We start from the raw sequence: 17,781 nt of genomic DNA on the forward strand, positions 1-17,781 counted from the left end.
GGCTGGGGCATGGCTGGGGGACAGGGGAGGTGCCACGCCCCGGGGCGCCAGGCTGTGCACGGACAGGGGACAGGGGGCAGCACCCAGCAGCGCCCTATTGCCCAGCTGGGGGTATTGGGACATGCACCTGCTTGTGAATACAGCAGGTTCCCCCCTACCCCCCTTCTCTTTGGCCGCAGCTTGACCCTAGTGCTGTGGCTCTGGGGAGAGGGCCCTGCGCTGGGTAGGGGACCCTGTCCCAGCAGGGCCTCGGGCTGCCTGGCCGTGGGCCTGCAGCGCAGTGGGAGGGCTGGGGGCCGCGGGCGCTGCTGACTCAGCGGCTGCGCTGGCTCCGCGTCCCAGCCATGAATCAATGGAGTCACTCGACTGAGAAATTAACTCCAGGCTGCAGCCATCTCTCATGCGCCGAAGGTCACGGCAGTGCCACACGGCAGGCCCAGGGCCAGGCGCTCCCCATGCCCCCGGGGGGCGCCCCACAGCAGGCCTGGGGCCAGGCGCTCCGCCCCACGGCAGACCCGGGGCCAGGTGCTCCCCACGCCCCCAGGGACTTGCCCCCAACACCTCCCCATAAATTCTCAGTCCAGAGCTGTGTTTGCACCCTCCCGAGGACCCCCAGGCCTCTGATGGGCTCTGTGGCGGGGGTGGGGTGCAGGGGCCATGGGTTCTGTGGTGGGCCAATGGGCCACGGGCTGGGAGGCGGGGTGTGCAGGGGGCAGGGGAAATGGGCCATGGGCTCTGTGGTGGGGGGTGCAGGGGACGGGGCACCATGGGGGTGCAGGGGGATGACCCACGGGCTCTTGCATGGGGTGCAGGGATGACAGGCTGTGTGGTGCCAGGTGGTCCTGGGGTGTTGGGGGATGATCGCTGGGCTCTGTGGTGGGGGTGGCAGGGGGTGGTGCCGTGGGGGTTGCAGGGGTGACCCATAGGCTCTATGGTGGGGGGGGGCAGGGATGACCACGGCTCACATGCCAGGGATACAGGGGATGACCCTGCTCCGTGCCGGTGGTGCAGAGGGTAGAGGGGCGTGGGGTGAAGGGGAAAAGACCCCATGGGCTCCGTGTCCCAAGTAGTGGTGCATGGTGATGGAGTGCCATGGGGGTGCAGCGGGAATGACCCCAGGCTCTATGGCAGGGGTGGCCGAGGGGCGGGTGCCATAGGGGTCGAGGGAATGACCCAAGGGCTCCGTGCCAGGGGCTGCAGAGTGTGGGTGCCGTGGGTGCTGTGGAATGACCCCATGGGCTCCCATGGCAGGGTGGCTAGAGGGCGGGTGCCATGGGGGGCAGGGAATGACCACGGGCTCAGTGCCGGGGGGTGCAGGGGCGGGTGCCGTGGGGTGCAGGGGATGACCCATTGGCTCCTGGTGGGCGGTGCAGGGGCGGGGTGCCAGTGGATGGTGCAGGGGATGACCCACGGGCACCGTGCGTGGGGTGCAGGGCGGTGGTGCCGGGTACCCACGGGCTTGTGTGGTGGGAGTGCGCGGGGGGCGGGGTGCCCTGAGGTGCAGAGGGTTGACCGCCACGGGCTTCCGTGTGGCGTGTACAGGGGCGGGGTGCCCGTGAGGGTCAGGGGAGAATGACCCTGGGCTTCCGTGCCGGGGCTCGCAGACGGTCCAAGGTGCCATGGGCGTGTTGTGGGATGAAATCCATGGGCTCTCGTGGTGCGGGTGGGGGCGGGGTTGCCGTGGGGTGTTTGTGGGACTGAACCCACGGGCTCCGTGGTGGGTGGTGCAGGGGGCGGGGTGCTGAGGGGGTGCAGGATGGAGTGACCCATGGGCCTCCGTGGTGGGGGTGCAGGTGCCGAGGGGTGCAGGGGGAATGACCCCCTGGCCTCGTGGCTGTGGGAGGAGGTGCAGGGGGTGTGGGTGCGAGGGGGTGCAGGAGGAAATGACCCCCGGGGCCTCGCGGTGGTGGGGGTGCAAGGTGCCGAGGGGTGCAGGGGATGACCCACGGGCCTCCGTGGTGGGGGGTGCAGGGTGCCGAGGGGGTGCAGGGGGATGACCCACGGGCTTGGGCCAAGGGAGTGCAGAGATGACGCCACGGCCTCCGATGGTGGGGGGTGCAGGGTGCCAAGGGGTGAGGGGGATGACCCCACTGCTCTGTGGTGGAGGATCAGAGGGCGGGGTGGTCCGGAGGGGGTGCAGGGGGTTGACCCATGGGCTCCATGCCGGGGGGTGCAGGGGGCGGGGTGCCGAGGGGGTGCCGGGGGACGGTGCAGCTCACCCGAGAAGGCGTTGTTGGTGTTGAGGAAGTAGATCTCTTCGCGCCCGTCCCCGTCAATGTCGCAGGCCGTCACCCCAATGGCGTTGCCCTGGCGATCCCGCAGCGCGTAGTACGGGGAGCTGCGCTCGTCCCGCGCCAGGTTCACCAGCCGCTGCCGCGCCCGGTCATACTTCAGCACCAGGTTGGGCCCATTGTACCTGGGGGGGCGAGCGTGAGCGCTGGGGCAGGCACGAGGGACCCACCCTGGGCCGCTCGTGTGCCTTGGGCAGGGCCAGCTCTAGCCATTTCGCCGCCCCAAGCACGGCGGCACGCTGCGGGGGGTGCTCTGCCGCTTGCCGGTCCCGCGGCTCAGGTGGATCTCCTGCAGGGGTGCCTGTGGATGCTCCACCGGAGCCGCAGGACCAACGGACCCTCCGCAGAGACGCCTGTGGGAGGTCCACCGGAGCCGCCTGCCGCCCTCCCGGCAACCGGCAGAGCCCCCCTCGCGGCACGCCGTCCCAAGCATGCGCTTGGCATGCTGTGGCCTGGAGCCGGCCCTGGCCTTGGGGCAGGTGGACACGGCTGGGCCGGGGCCCTCAGAGGGTCTGTGGCAACCCCAAGACCCTTTCCTTGATGCCCCCACTTGAGCCCTGCCGTGGGGAGGAGGTGGCACCGCCCGCCTGGTGCCAGTCTGGTGGGCTACAGCTCAGATGCCCGACAGTCAGTGTGGCCGCAGGGAAGAATGTCCCGTCCCCTGCCCTGGGGCTGGGGGCAGCAGAGTGGCCACGGCTTGGGGCAGTCTCAGGGCTCTGGCTACATGATCCTGCTGGCCCTGCTGGCCCAGGAATCTAGAAATCAGCAGGGAAGCCCTGGAGCCCGAGGGCTGGGCAGGACCAGGCTGTGCCCAGCACGGGGTCCAGCCCCACGGGGAGATGGACGCCCTCTCTGATGGCCCCCCACAGCAAGCACTGGCTGGCAGGAGCTTGGTCTCTGCACCCCCAGAGGCAGGAGGGCAGAGGGGGAGGGGGAGGGGCAGTGGCGGGGCAGGAAGGAACAAGCGGGGGTGCTGCTGGTTGGGGGGGATCCTTGAACAAGCTGGGGGTGTGGGAGGTGAGATGCTGCCCCTGACTGAGCCCCACGCTGCCTGGCAGCACTGAGACCAGCCCTGCGTCCGCCTGCAGAACCACACAGCAGTGCCAGGGCACGAGGTACCAGCTGGGCCGCGGGGAGAGCTGCAGGCATGGCCGCGGCAGACGCCCCATAGCCCCCCCATCTCCTGCCAGGCCCTGGGAGGCACGTGGCCAGTTACCATGTATCCTAACTGCAGGATCAGTCCCATCATGTGGCCCCTAATGGTGGAGGGTCACTGCCCCCTCCTCTGCCAGGCCATGAATGTGTTGGGTGCTGCCCAGGCCACCCAAATGGCTGCTCAGAGACACCGCTCAGCTCCCTGGTGCGAGTGGGGTGACTGACCTCACGTGGCCCCTGCCCTCATAGATCAGGGTAGGAAGGGACCTCAGGGGTCATCTAGTCCCCAACCAAATCATCCCAGCCAGGGCTGTGTCAAGCTGGGCCTTAAAAACCTCCAAGAAAGAAGATTCCACCCCCTCCCTAGGGAACCCATTCCACTGCTTCACCACCCTCCTAGGGAAATAGTGTTTCCTAATGTCCAACCTAGACCTCCCCCACTGCAACTTGAGACCATTGCTCCTTGTTCTGTCAGGCCGACAGGCTCCAGTGGGCAGTGGCCTGGCCCCCCAAGAGCACCCTGCCAGCATGCATGGAAACAGCAGGGCGCAGCAGCAGGGCTGGCCCCTATGCTCACCACCCCAGACATGGCTGCCCCAGGCAAGGCTCAGAGGGGCTGGGCCCCCCAGCTGAGGGAGGAGCAAGACTGAACGGTGCTGCACCATGGCCTCAGGGCAGGGCAAAGCATGGCGCCAGCGACCCAGGCTGCTGCCACGGAGAGAGAGGAGCCTCTCTGGGCCCTGCTGCGCTGGAGGAAGCCTGGGCACTTGGAGAGGGGGTGGCTGGGTGCTGCACCGGCCAGCCCAGGGCACAGCTGTGGACAGTTTGGGCGCTGCCCTGCTGGGGCCCCTGCGGCACAGTCTGGGGGAAGGATGTGGCCCACTGCCGGGAGCTGAGTGTTTGCCCCTCTGCAGGCTCCATGCCCTGCCTCCTCCAGCCATGGGGCAGTCCTAGAACAGGGCTTGGGAGCCACGGCAGCCAGCAGGGCAAGGCCGCTCCAGAGGGCTCCAGCACAGGAGGCTTGGGGAGGCCTGGAACAAGTCAGACCCCCGCTGAGCTCTGCCTCCTGCCCTGAGCTCCAGTAAACACAACTGGCACCAGGGCTGGTTACACAACCCTCCTTCCAGCTGCTGCTCTGCTCCGCGTGGCATGGGAGGGGAGCGGGCCCAGCTCCCAGGGGATGGGGGGAGCAGCAGGCTGCACTCCCAGCCCAGCCGCACTGCCCCCCTCACCAGGACGCCCCCAGGAATGCAGACTACCCCACCTGCAACGTGCCTGCCCCACGCGGGGAGAGCCGAGGCCTTGGAGCCCCAGCCCCTGCTGGGGGTCCCTACAAGCAGCCCATTCATCACTGGGGTGGGGCAGTGGAGGGGGCACTTCCCAGGGGGCTGCTTGGGCCTCCTTGTTCCGGGGATACAGGCCTCAGGGAGGGTGCTCCAGCTCCACCTCTACTCCAGGTGGCAGGGGCAGGCCAGCAGCTCTGTCCATGGCAGCACAGCCCACGCTCCCCTACATCAGACCATGGCACAGGGCGCTGTTCATGGGAGCAGTCGAGCCTCCCCTGCCCAGCTGCTTTCCTTCTGCTCGGCCCGCTCAGTCACCACCTCACAGCACTGCGGGGAGCAGCTGCTGCTGTGCCCAGGGAGGGGGGGTACACAGCCCCCCATGCTGCCCTCACCTGGAGACACCCACCCAGGGGTGCTGCAGGCAGCCAGGACCTGCCCGTTTGTGGGATACTCTGACTTGGGCACAGCAAGGGCTGGAGGAAAATAGGGGGCAGCCCTAGGCTGGGTGTGGATGGGCATTTACAGGGGCAGGTTTTACCCAGCCAGGCCTTAGGCAACAGCAGCAGAGCCAGAACCCCTGAGACAGCCCAGCCCAGCAGGCCAGGCCGTTAGCCACCCAGCCGGGTCCCCCAGGGCAGAGACTAGGGGGACCAGATGTCCTGATTTTATAGGGACAGTCCCGATTTTTGCATCTTTTTCTTATACAGGCTCCGATTACCCCCCACCCCGATCCCGATTTTTCACATTTGGTGTCCGGTCACTCTAGCAGGGACAGACCCATCCCCAGCTGCCCCCGCTTGGGGGCAGGGCACAGCTGGAAGCCAGAGCCTGGCACACAGAGACCACGGCAGAGATGGAAACTCCCTGCTCTGATGCCTCCAGCCCAACTGTCTGATGGGGCCTTCGCCAGCCAGATCCATGGGCCGGGGGTAGCCTGCAGGTGTGCTGCTGGTTCCTGCTGCAAGAGGGCCCAGAACCCGTCTCCAAGCACCTGCAGGGCCCAAATGAGCACCTACGGGGGGTGTGTGTGTGTGTGTGTGTGTGTGTGTGTGTGTCAGTGGTTTGAGCATTGGCCTGCTAAACCCAGGGTTAAGAGTTCAATCCCTGAGGGGGCCACCTAGGGAACTGGGGCAAAAACCTGTCAGGGACGGTACTCGGTCCTGCTGCAAAGGCAGGGGACTGGACCTTGAAAGGTCCCTTCCAGCTCTGTGAGATATAATGGGGGGAGGGGAGGCTTTACACACAGAGCCTTGGGCCTGACTCTGCCGCCCCACAAGCCTGCTCCTGGTGGATGGGGGGGGCACCCTAAGCATGTCAGCAGGGCTCTGGCCTGGGGCAGCAAGGCTCTCGTGGGGGTTGCTGGCTTCCCTTCTCCCCTAAGCAGGGGCAGTGCGGGGTCTGTAGGCAGGGCCATGGCATGGGTCTGGGTGTGAGGTCCAGCTCTGGAGCTGCTGTGGGAGGCAGGAGCTATGCCCCAGGGGAGCACTATGCAGGGGTTAGGGGCCCAGGAAGCCATGCCATGCACCTAGAGGACCAGCCCAGCTGCTGGAGAGGGATGGGCATCCAAGGGGATGGGCCAACAGCCACGAGCTCCATCTGCCTAGCTCGTTACACATGCAGGCACCCCCCCATGTGCAGGTGCCCTCCCTTGTGCACTGCTGCCAGCTCCAGTGGGTGCTGCAGAGCCCAGGGTGTGCCAAGGGGGCCCCAGTAAAGGGCTATACAAAACCTCCAGCCCATTAGCAGCATCACAGGTGAGTGGGGCCTCAGCCCCTCGGGGATGAGCTGGTAGCGACCTGGAGGCTGGGACACCCTGCCCCCCTTCCTGAGCCACCGACATCTTCCATTTGAGGTCAAGCAGGCCATGGGCTTGGCTGAGGCCTCGAGCACCAGGCCTCTCTTGATGGATGGGAGCCCCACAGGGCCAGGCTGGGGAGAAAGGCAGCCCAGGGTGCCATGGAAAGCCCAATCAGGGAGACTGGGACAGGAGCTGGCAGCCAGCACTGCTTTTTCGGAAGAGTGAAATGCAAGAACAGGCTCCCTATGCCACATCCCCAGGGCCCTGGCTATCAGTGGCTTTTCCCTGGCCGGGGGCACTGCTGCTGGCCCACAGCACTTCCTCCAGCCACATGCCCCAGGCCAGAGGCAGCAGCCAGCACGGCCTGCAAGCCCGCCAATGCGGAAGCTCAGCTCTGGCTCAGCCCTCTCGAGGGCTGGGCACATGACACCGTGACCAGCCGAGGGACAGGGGCCTTGGGGCCCTGCTCACCCCCAGAGCAGGGGGAAGGGTGGGACTGGGAGCACCAGGGACCCTGCTCCTGCCCTGCTACCCACCCTGCCACCACGATCTCCAAGTCCCCGTCGGCGTCCACGTCGGTGACGGCCATGCCGTAGTTGAGCTGCGTGGGGTTGCTGTCGTAGTCAGGCGGGAGGACATGGCTGGTGACGGCTGTGAACATCGGTTCGCTGCGCTGGGAGCCCTCACCGGGCCATGCCAGCGGCAGCAACCACAGCAGCAGCAGCATCCTCGGCACCTGGAACCAGACCGACATGGGCTCAGCCTGGGCAACACCTGAGCGTCTGCCCCACTGCCCGGGGTGCTGGGACTGGGGAGTTCCTGCGGCCTCCCCATTACCCCCTGACACCAGCCACAGAGAGCTGCTGCTCGAGCCTCCATGCCCACCCATTGCCCCCCAGCTACCATCACATTGATGCCCCCAGACCCAGACGCTCCAGGTTCAGCCCTCAAAGGCGCCCATGCTGCCATGCTGAGGTGAGGTAACTGCTGCAGATGGCACCTATGGTTGGGCCATGGCCCCAGCTGTCCTGCCCACATTTGGTCTGTGTCCCCAGGCAGGGACTGGCCCTGTGAACGGCGGGCCCAGGGCTGGCACCTGTTCACAACTTCGCCACATGAGCAGAGGGTGCAGCAGGCTCTGCGGAGGCCTGTGCTGTGTGGCACCTAGGTGGCTGCACTGTGCCGTGGGTGCCCGTTTTCTAGTGCAGACGAGGGCCCGGGGACCAGACAGGGGAGATGGCCATATGCTGCACAGGGGACCAGACAGTGAGGTCTGGGCAGGAGAGGGGCATACCCAGCTGTGACAAAGCGGGGTTGTGAGTTCAATCCTTGAGGGGGCCACTTCGGGATCTGGGGCAGAAATTGGTCACTGCTAGTGAAGGCAGGGGGCTGGACTTGATGACCTTTCAAGGTCCCTTCCAGTTCTAGGAGATTGGTATATCTCCAATTATTACCTTCTTGGTTTTGTAGTGGTTTGCATGCAGAGCAGGGGGGACTCAGTGTCCCCGGGTGTTACTGGTTTAACGAGGTGAAGGGAGACGGGGTTTGCTGGTACACAGGACCAGAGAGGGAACTTGGGATCCCGGCCGAGGGCCTGGAGGATGGAGACCCCAGCAACTGGTGACCCAGAGACCCAGCTCAGGAGTCGCAGCCGGTTCTGGCCAGTGGGAGGACAATGGGCTGCGAAGAGAGGACCCTGGTGACCTGACCAGCTGGTTCGAGCCAGAGGACCCAGGCAACCCTGTTTCCCTGGAGAGAAGACAATGGACAGAGGGGGTTTGGGACCGGGGATATCAGCTGCCCAGCAGGGAGGCTCTGGGCTGGAGAGGGGGAGCAGGCAGAGCCCACCTGGCTGCAGGGAGACTGGGAAGTGCTGGGCTGAGAGAGGCCAGGCTTGAGGCCCTGAGAGTTTCCTGTGCTGGGTTCAACTCTCAATAAACCCTCCTGTTTTACACTGGCTGAGAGTCGCTCCGGTCTAGAGAACAGGATGGGTGGAACATTATTCCCGCCAGAGGGCAGAGGCCCCAGGGGCCCACGGCACAGACAGACGTGCTGAGGCTCAGAGAGGTGCGGCTCCAGGAGGTGGAGGGGCCTGGCCCCGAGAGAGAGTGGCCCCCCAAGAAGGGCTGTCGCACTGAAGAGGTTTCCCGCAGGGACCGCCCGGGGCCAAGAGTGGGCACAACTTGTGAGTCCGTAACAGCCGCCCACCACAGTGACTGTGGCACGAGGTCCCCAGTCCCTGGCCCTCACAGCCCCATGAGCCGGTGGCTGCACTGGGACCGGGGCTGAGACTACCACAGCCTGAGAGCATCCAACCCATGGTCTGTGCAGCTTCCCAGCCTCAGAGCTGGCCAGCAGGAGTCACGGAGGCGGCTTGGCTGGGCTGGGCCTGGGACCTGTCCCTCCCCTGCAGCTCCTCCAGGGGCCAGGGCTCAAGCAGTGCCTGGCAGATGGTGCCCGGGGAGCAGGGCTGCCATAAGAACAGAAGGCAAATAGCAGGGCTACAAGGCTGGCCAAGGGCCCATGCTGTCTAGCCGGCTGGGCTGAGTGGGGACAATGTGACCCAGGTCAGGCGGGAAGAGTGTCCCAGACCTAGCACTGCTGGGGGTCTGGGCACCAGCAACACCTGCCCAGGGTTTGCATTAGCTCTCGCCCAGTGGAGGGCACAGGCACCACCGGGGCAGCTCCACGCAGCCCTAGCACTGCCTCTGCTCTAGCCCCAGAAGGCGCTGCTGAAAGTAGCTCCATGCTGCTCTGTAAGGAAGACGTTGTCACGGAGCGTGGGGGAGTCCGGCCCTGCACCCCTCTTCCTGGGACTCACAGTGACTCTCAGCCAGCCAGTAAAACAGAAGGTTTATTGGACAACAGGAATGCAAGTTACAGCAGAGCTTGTAGGCTCAGCCAGGACCCCTCAATCAAGTCCTGCTGGGGCCCACACCATGGCCAGGCATTCCTTTCTGTGTCTGGGGTGTCAGTGAACACCATAAAGGGCTTGTCAAAGTCTGGGTTTGCCAGAACTGGGCCACTAACCAGAGCCTCCTTCAGCACCCGGAGAGCCTGCTGGCACTGCTCAGTCCAGACCACTTTTTCTGGCTTCCCCTTCTTGCACAGCTCAGTGAGGTGGGCGGCTATGGTGCTAAAGTGGGGCACGAACCTTGGATAGTAACCCTATAACCCATCCCAATAAAGGCCTGGACCTGCTTTTTGGTTTGGGGAGCAGGCCAGTCTCTGATCACCTCCACCTTGGCTGGGTCCGGCTTTAGGCAGCCGCTCCCCACCCGAAGGCCCAGGTAAGATACTTCAGCCATCCCCCCCTTGCACTTCTCAGCCTTCACGGTTAACCCAGCCTCCCGGATTCGGTCCAGGACTTGTGTAACCTGGGACACATGGTCCTCCCAGGCCTGGCTGAAGACGCAGATGTCGTCAATATAGGCCACGGCAAAACTCTCCATCCCCCGCAGTAGCTGATCCACCAGGCGCTGGAAGGTGGCCGGCGCTCCCTTGAGGCCAAAGGGCAGGGTCAGAAACTCGTAGAGCCCCAGAGGGGTGATAAAGGCCGATTTCAGCCTGGCATCTGCGTCCAGCGGCACTTGCCAGTAGCCCTTGGTAAGATCCATGGTGGTGAGGTACCGAGCACCTCCCAGCTTGTCTAGGAGCTCGTCAGGCCTGGGCATGGGGTAGGCATCAGATACGGTGATGGCATTGAGCTTTCGATAGTCCACACAGAACCGGATTGACCCATCCTTCTTGGGGACCAGCACCACTGGCGAGGCCCAAGGGCTGGAAGACTGCTGGATCACCCCCAAAGCCAGCATGTCCCTGACCTCTCTTTCCAGATCCTGGGCAGTTTTACCAGTGACCCGAAAAGGGGAGCATCTTATAGGGGAATGTGGCCCAGTCTCCACCCTGTGGACAGTCAAATTAGTGCGTCCAGGCTGGTTGGAAAACAGCTGTCGGTACAGATGCAGCACCCCTCTGATCTCAGCGTGCTGGGCCCTGGTCAGCTGATCAGAGAGGGGAATTGCCTCCAGGGGGGAACCAGCTTTTGTCCCAGGGAATAGATCCACCAAAGGGTCATCTCCCTGCCCCTCCCAGTGTCCACACACGGCCAACACCACATTCCCCCTGTCATAGTATGGTTTCATCATGTTCACATGGTACACCCGCCGGTGATGTGCCCGGTTTGACAGCTCCACCACATAGTTTACCTCATTCAGTTGCTTGATAACCTTGAAGGGCCCTTCCCAGGCGGCCTGGAGTTTGTTCTTCCTCACAGGGATGAGAACCATCACCTGATCCCCGGTGGCAAAGGCTCGGGCCCGGGCCGTGCGGTCATACCAGACCTTCTGCTTCCTCTGGGCTCGGGCCAGATTCTCCCTGGCCAGGCCCATGAGCTCGGCCAGTCTTTCCCGGAAGGTCAGGACATACTCCACCACTGACTCTCCCTCGGGAGTGGCCTTCCCCTCCCATTCATCTCTCATCAGGTCCAGGGGCCCCCTTACTCGCCTTCCATACAACAGTTCGAAAGGCGAAAACCCGGTAGACTCCTGGGGTACCTCCCTGTACGCGAACAGCAGGTGAGGTAAGTATTTGTCCCAATCCTGCGGGTGCTGGTTCATAAATGTTTTTAGCATCATCTTCAGCGTCCCGTTGAACCTTTCCACCAGCCCGTTGGACTGGGGGTGATACGCTGAGGCTCAGTTGTGCTGGACCCCACATTTCTGCCATAAGGACCGGAGCAGAGCCCACATGAAGTTGGACCCCTGGTCTGTCAAGACTTCCTTGGGGAACCCCACCCAGCTGAAAATGGTAAGCAGCGCATCTGCCACTGTGTCTGCTTCGATAGAGGACAAGGCCACTGCCTTGGGGTAGCGAGTGGTGAAATCTACCACCACCAGAATGTATTTCTTCCCCAACTGGGTCGCCTTGCTGAGAGGTCCCACTATGTCCATGGCCACCTTCTGGAAAGGTTCTTCTATGATGGGTAAAGGCCTCAAAGCTGCTTTCCCCTTGTCCTGGGCCTTCCCCACCTCTGGCAGGAGTCACAGGATGCCCCTTGGCAGCAGCAGTAGGGGATTTCCCAGGGATAGGCCGGCTGCAGCACAGTGCCCAGGGTAACTCTAGGAGGATGTTTGGGGCTGCAGATGCCAGCCAATCCCCACAATGGCCCAGAAAGCCATAGGGTGAAAGGTCACCCTAGCCATGGGGGCTGCCTGCCTGAGAAGGGCACGTGAACAGCAGAGCAAGGCGTCCACCCCCCAGACTCCATATATTCAAGCCCCCAGGCGCTCCGATTCAGGGCTTGTGGCAGAGCTGGCTGCCTCCTAAGCACCCCCTTGTGGCCTAGTGTGGTGCTGCAGTGCCCTGCCTCAGTTTCCCCCTGTTTCAGGCTCTCTCAAACAGCTCTTTTCTGGGTCAGCAGCACCCCTTTCCAGGCTGGATTTATTCCAACAACAAAATCATTCCCAAGAAAGTTCTCACCTGCCTCATGCCCGTACTCCCAGTCTTTCCCACTGGGGCCCCCAGGCCTTCTTTGCCTGGAGCCTTCACCATGAAGGCACAGAGTTCCTGGCCCCTCCATCCAGCTTCACTCTGGTTGTGTCCCCCTGAGCGCCTCCCCTTCACCGCAGCTCTTCCCAAGGGAACCAGCTCCTCTGCATCCCAGGAGAGGCAGCAGGGTTGAGACAGGGCTGGCACTCCACCTCCAGGAGCGTCAGGGTCCCAGGAGTCCCTGAGATGAACCCACAGACACCCAGGCCCTCACTGCTGGGAACGGGCAGAGCTGGGACCCTCCTGTGCTGCTAGGGGAGCCCCAGCCTGTAGCAGCCAGCGTGGTGCCAACACTCTCCCCAGGGCACGGAGTGAGTGCTGAGTAGGGATGCCACTTGGAGCCCCTCGGGACAAACTGCCAGCCTGGAGAGCCAGGTGAGAGCTGCCCTCAGCCCCCGCCAGCCCTGGCCCCGAGACACCAAGAACAGCTCAGGCACCGCTCAGCACTCACTGACTGGGATGCCAGCAGCCCTTCACTAGGCACCACCCATCAGCTGGCTTCCCCCCCTCCACTCAGCCAGGGCCAGCGTCCTCCCAGCCCCTGAGCTTCAGGTCCAGGGCACCTCACTGAAGTCAAAGGGCTTTGTCGGAGAGGCTCCAGCTCTCAGCATCTGGCGTGCTCAGGAGGGCTGGCTGGCAGCTCCTGCTCACCCGTGCCAGGCTGACTCCAGAATCCCAGTCCCAGCATGGGAGAGGGGTGTGGGCAGTACGGCTTGGAGCCAAACTGGCCACATATGATGATAGAGTCGAGGCTCCAGCTGGGATTGGGCTGTGGTGCCAGGCGCTGCACAGACAGGGCAGAGCTAGTCTCACTTGAGGAGTTCCCAGGCCTGAGCCCAGGGATTCCTGGACAGCCACTGTATCATTGCAGCCAGGGTGGGGTTTGTAGTAGAAAATTCACCAGGCAATTCCTAGAGGGAGAAGCCAGAGCCCCCAGGCGGGAGCTGGTCAATCCTCACCAGACAACACAGGGCTTCCGGTAACAGGTCACGTCAGGTCATTCTGTACCTCAGGAGAACACCCAGCATCCCATGTCCATCCTTAGAATACGATTGTGTGGTGTCCAATGCAAAGTTTCTCATGTCAGGTGTCTTCAGAAGGCTCGGGATGCACTGAGCATTGTTATTATGGTGAGGTTATAATTTCATGTGTATAGTTATGAGGCTGAAAATGTGTCCTCATGGCTTAAAACAAGCCCAGGCAAAAACTCTCCTGGAGCAGAGGGGCAGTTCACACCTCATCAGGAAGGAATGGGACAAACCCAGCCCAGCCTCACAGGAACAAAGGACACTGGCCCAGGCAGCAACAAAGGATCTGTTGGACTCTCAGGTGAGCGACCCCCCCTTCCCCTGGTCAGTTTGGGTCGATGATGAGGGAATGTTCACCTGACCCTGAAGGGTGGGGGGAGGGGGGGGGGAAGAGAAAGAGACAATGTCAAGAGGGAAGAAAGATCAAAGTGAGAAACCTTTGCCAGGCTCTTCTTCTCTCTTCCACCTCTATCTACAGACACCACCACCAAGTGGTGGAAGCGCTGATCAAAGGGGAGAGCCAGGCTGAAGGGCAACCAGGCAGCCTGTGGTTAGAAACTTCTGTTTGTAAGGGCACTGAAAGTGTTAGAGCAGCTTAGAATGTGTTCTGCTTTTATTTCATTTGACAAAATTAGACTTACAATCTCTCTTTGTAGTTAATAAATCTGTTAATTTGTTCTACCTGAAGCAGTGTGTTCGGTTTGAAGTGTGTCAGACTCCCCTTGGGATAACAAGCCTGATGCACATCAATTTCTTTATTAAACTGATGAACTCATATAAGCTTGCAGTGTCCAGCAGGCACAACTGGACATTGCAAGACAGAGGTTCCTAGAGTTGTGTCTGGGACCAGAGATATTGACTAGTGTCATTTGGTTGCACAATCCAAGGAACAGTTTACATGCCAGAGGCTGTGCATGAACAGCCCAGGAGTGGGGGTTCTCCCAGCAGAGCAGGGTCAGGCTGGCTCCCAGAGTCAAGGGTTGGAGTGACCTAGGAGATCACCAGTCTGGATAACACCAGGGAACATCACACCGAGCCATTCCCATGGTGCAGCAGCAGCTCCTCTGGGGCTATAACGCTTGGCTCCCAGCCAGAGAGACGCTGAGCAGAACTTTGTGCCCCTTGGCCTTTTGCCACCACCTCCAATTCCCTTGGGGCCAGCAAGGCCATCACCGGAGGGCCTGGCTCTTAGCCCAGAGCAGGGCAGCCCCACAGGCAGGGCTTTGGAGAAGAGCCCTGACCAGGAGCGCGGACCAGTAGGTTTTTGTCTGGAGCTGGAGCGGAGCAATTCAAAAATCTGATTGCTCCAAATGCCTGCCCACAGGTGCCCCAGTATGAGCTCAGGCCAGATACCTGCTGTGGGGCAGCAATGGAGCCAGAGCCCCGGCTGGACTGACCCCCCACCCCGGGAGACCAGGGCTGGGTACGCAGAGTGATTCGGGCAGTGGCCTGTGACCCTGGGGGTCAATTCCTGGCTCTGCGGCAGATCCTGCGTGAGCTTGGCCAGTCTGTCCCTCTGGCTGTGGGGTGCCTGACCCTGGCACACAGAGTGAGGGCAAACACGGTCCTGGTGAGACATACCCCACACTACAGCCCTGGAGGCTGGAAAAACACCTCCCTTGCGAGGTCCTGGGAAGAGATGGGAACAGCTGGATCACTCCAGGTGAGAAGGGCACTTGAGGGAGGTTCACGGCTCCCCCCGCCCACACTGTTGGGACCATTAACAACAGGACTCAGTATGCACCACAACAGGCTGCCGCTGGCAGGCCCCAGGGGCAACTCGGCCTGAGACCAGTCTGTCATTACTCGAGAAAGAGGATGTGATCGGCACCGCACGTGGGGCCAGCTCATTGTGCACCTGGCATGTGCAGTGCCTGGATTTGGCTAATTAAACTAATACATCAGAGGGCCCCTTGGCGAGATTGGGAGGGAAAAATCCATTAATTAGCAAAACCTGCCTCACTAGGCACACCTCCACCTCTACATCAGAACCTCTCACCCACCCCCCGCCCAGCTCTGCCTTGGAGAGGCGGCTCATGAAGGAGGCAGGGTCTGCATGAGCAGGTGGCAGGGCAGAGCGTCGCCCCTGCGGGTGCCCCTGGGCAGGGGAGTGCTGGCGCTCCCTGCAGCTCTTGCTCTCTCCAGTTTGGCCCACCCCGCACTCAGCTGCAGGCAAAATCCTCCAGGGCTGATGGAGCCTTTCCAGGAGGGAACAGTGTCCCTGACTGGGGACAACAGGCCTCCCCAGGGATCCGTTCCTTAGCAGCACCCAGGGGGTGTCAGCGTGGCCTGGAGCCAGCTCCCCACTGGGGACTGTGCAGGGAGAAGCCCAGCATATGTCCCATGGCTCCCAGGGGCAGCCAGGTCTGGCTGTGTGGAGGTGGAGGGTGCTCTGCCCGGGCTCCGCGCTGCATAGACCCACAGTGGACTCGCCTCACAAGCATGTCTCCCCACAGCCTCTCAAAAGGTGCCTCATGCAGCCACGGGGTGGGGCCGGGGACGTCCCCCAGCAGGGCTCTGCGTGGCACAGCAGCAAGGTCACAGCACGGAAGGACAGGGACGGCCGCCCCCCACGGCATCGTTATGGCACCGCCTCGCTCAGCAGCGCCTAGGCCAGTGACTTGGCACCAGGTGCTTGGCAGAAGTGTCTGTCCATCCACCCCAAGCCCAGGTGGGACCTGGCAGGGCTGGGGGTCAAGCTAGCCGAAAACAGCCCCTGGGCCCCAGGCCAGCAGACCCCTTGGGGCTGCCCCTGCCCTGACCCCCAGAGTCAGCCCAGCAGAGAACAGCAGCATCCCCCAGCTGGGCCCAGAGCTGCAGAGCCCCTTGGGCCAGGCAGGGAGACCTCACTCCTGCATGGGATAAACCCAGAGCCAGAAAAGGAGGAAGGGACGGGAAGGAGGTGGGGCAGCCAGGGACCCAGGCCAAAAGAGTCCCCCTGCCTCCTCCCCTGCAGCTGGACTGGGTCAGTGAGCAAGGGGGTGCCCCTTGCCAGGGACAATACCCCCAGGCTCCCACCTCAACTCTCCTATCATGCTTCATTCCCTGCCCTGGAAGTACCAGGTTTAAGCACCCTCCCCTCAGCATGGGGCAGACCCACAGGGCCAGATCTAGGGCTCAGAGCTCCTGAGCAGCCTTCAGGGCCAGCAGGGGCATGGGGCTTCACCCTCCCGCCCTAGGCAGAGGCGAGTCAGTTCTTGGCCCTGGCTCCAGAGCCCAGGGGCAGCCATGGGGCCAGGCCACAGAGCAGCAGGACACCTGGCACTGAGCCAGGGTTCACCTCTGGCTGAAGCTGGGGCCGGAAGATGGGGACAGATCACTCCACCGTGCCCTGGTCCCTTCACTCCCTCGCAAGCACCTGGCACCGGGTGACAGACTCATGGCTCTCTCCCATGGGCAGTCCAGGTCCCACAGCCTCCCCCCCAGGTAGCCCCAACCTCTCCCACTCCCCCTCCAGAAGCTGTGCCCACAGGATGGGTCTCTGCAGCCTTCCAGGTGTCACGGCAGGGGAAGCCCAGCCCAGGCCACTCTCAGTGTACAGGGACCCCACCCGAGCTGGGCCTGGTCACTTCCCAGCCATGGTGACAGCCAAGCACCCCTCACAGCATCCTGGTGATGTCACAACTCCCCAGGCCCCCACCTTGCCCCAGTGAATGACATCAGAGCTCCACACAACCACATGCCATAACCTCACAACACCCCAGTGAGGTTACAGCACCCCCTGCTGGCAGCTCTGGGACAGCACCGAGGGGGGTGGCATCACTCCCAGCTAGGCTGGGCTCCCACCTGACCCAGCCACTCAAAGCTCTCCTGCTGCTGCACCAAGGCTGGTCAATTCCAGGCACCAACTGGTACCAGAGCCCAGCAAACCTCCAGGTACCCAGGCTGTGCAGTTTCCCCCAGGAAACCCACCAGGACCAGCCCAGACCCTGCAGATCCAGCCAAGGGCAGCAAGTCACTCCTGTACCACAGCTGGGGGGAATCCAGCCAAGCACCAACCGCACCAATGCCTCCAGGGCAGTGCTCCAGTCCCAGGGTGCTCTGACCCCCAGAGGTGCTGGAACTGGGGGGCTGCTGCATCCTCTGGCTTGAAGTGGTTTCCATCATATCCAGGGGTTCCAGCCTGGTTCAGTAGCTCTCAACCCCTCACTGTACACGCTGCTCCAGCGCCCTGCCGATCCCAGCGTGGTCCCATCGCAGCACTGGCAGACTCTGATGGGCCATACTGGCAGAACCGGGATTGCTGGCTCTCAGCCCCACCTCCCCATCCAGCCTGGTGCCACCCAGTTTCCTCAGCCCTCCCGGGGGCCAGAGCCCTGGGGCTCAGCCAGCTGCTAATGCAGTGGGGCACTGAGCAGTCCCCTTAGCATCCGAGCGCCAGCCCGACAGGACCTCGGCTCCTCCGAGGAGAGCCGCCACTTCCACCTGCCCCCTTGGCCAGGGGTGGAGACCCCCACGCCCATCCCCACCCCAGGGCTCCGTGCCCGCCCACAACCGCACCCCAGCACCCCTCCCCTGGCCCCACAACCCTAGTGCCTGCCCCATATCGCCCACCCCACAGCAGCCCTTCGAGGGAGAGGAGAACTTTGCCCCAAGTGCTGCCCGCCCGCGGCTACTCACGGGCCCCGCTCGCTGCTCCCCGCTGCCGCCTTGACTCCCGCAGCTGCAGCCCC

The 17,781-nt window shown here is 63.0% G+C and overlaps 1 protein-coding gene across 1 annotated transcript in view; it reads right to left on the reverse strand.

Annotated features, from left to right (window-relative positions):
- CRTAC1 (cartilage acidic protein 1) overlaps positions 1-17,762 on the reverse strand; it is a 41,610-nt gene extending 23,848 nt beyond the window's left edge. Inside the window, exons 1-3 of the mRNA XM_075073048.1 lie at positions 17,729-17,762; positions 7,067-7,266; positions 2,220-2,416 (exon numbers count right to left, since the gene is read on the reverse strand). Of these exons, the coding sequence (XP_074929149.1) occupies positions 2,220-2,416; positions 7,067-7,257 (388 nt within the window). The 5' untranslated portion in view covers positions 7,258-7,266; positions 17,729-17,762. The remainder of the gene's footprint in view (positions 1-2,219; positions 2,417-7,066; positions 7,267-17,728) is intronic.
- Positions 17,763-17,781: the final 19 nt, after the last annotated feature.

Source organism: Chelonoidis abingdonii, chromosome 16 (genome assembly GCF_003597395.2).
Source record: "Chelonoidis abingdonii isolate Lonesome George chromosome 16, CheloAbing_2.0, whole genome shotgun sequence".
NCBI classification, from domain to species: domain Eukaryota; kingdom Metazoa; phylum Chordata; order Testudines; family Testudinidae; genus Chelonoidis; species Chelonoidis abingdonii.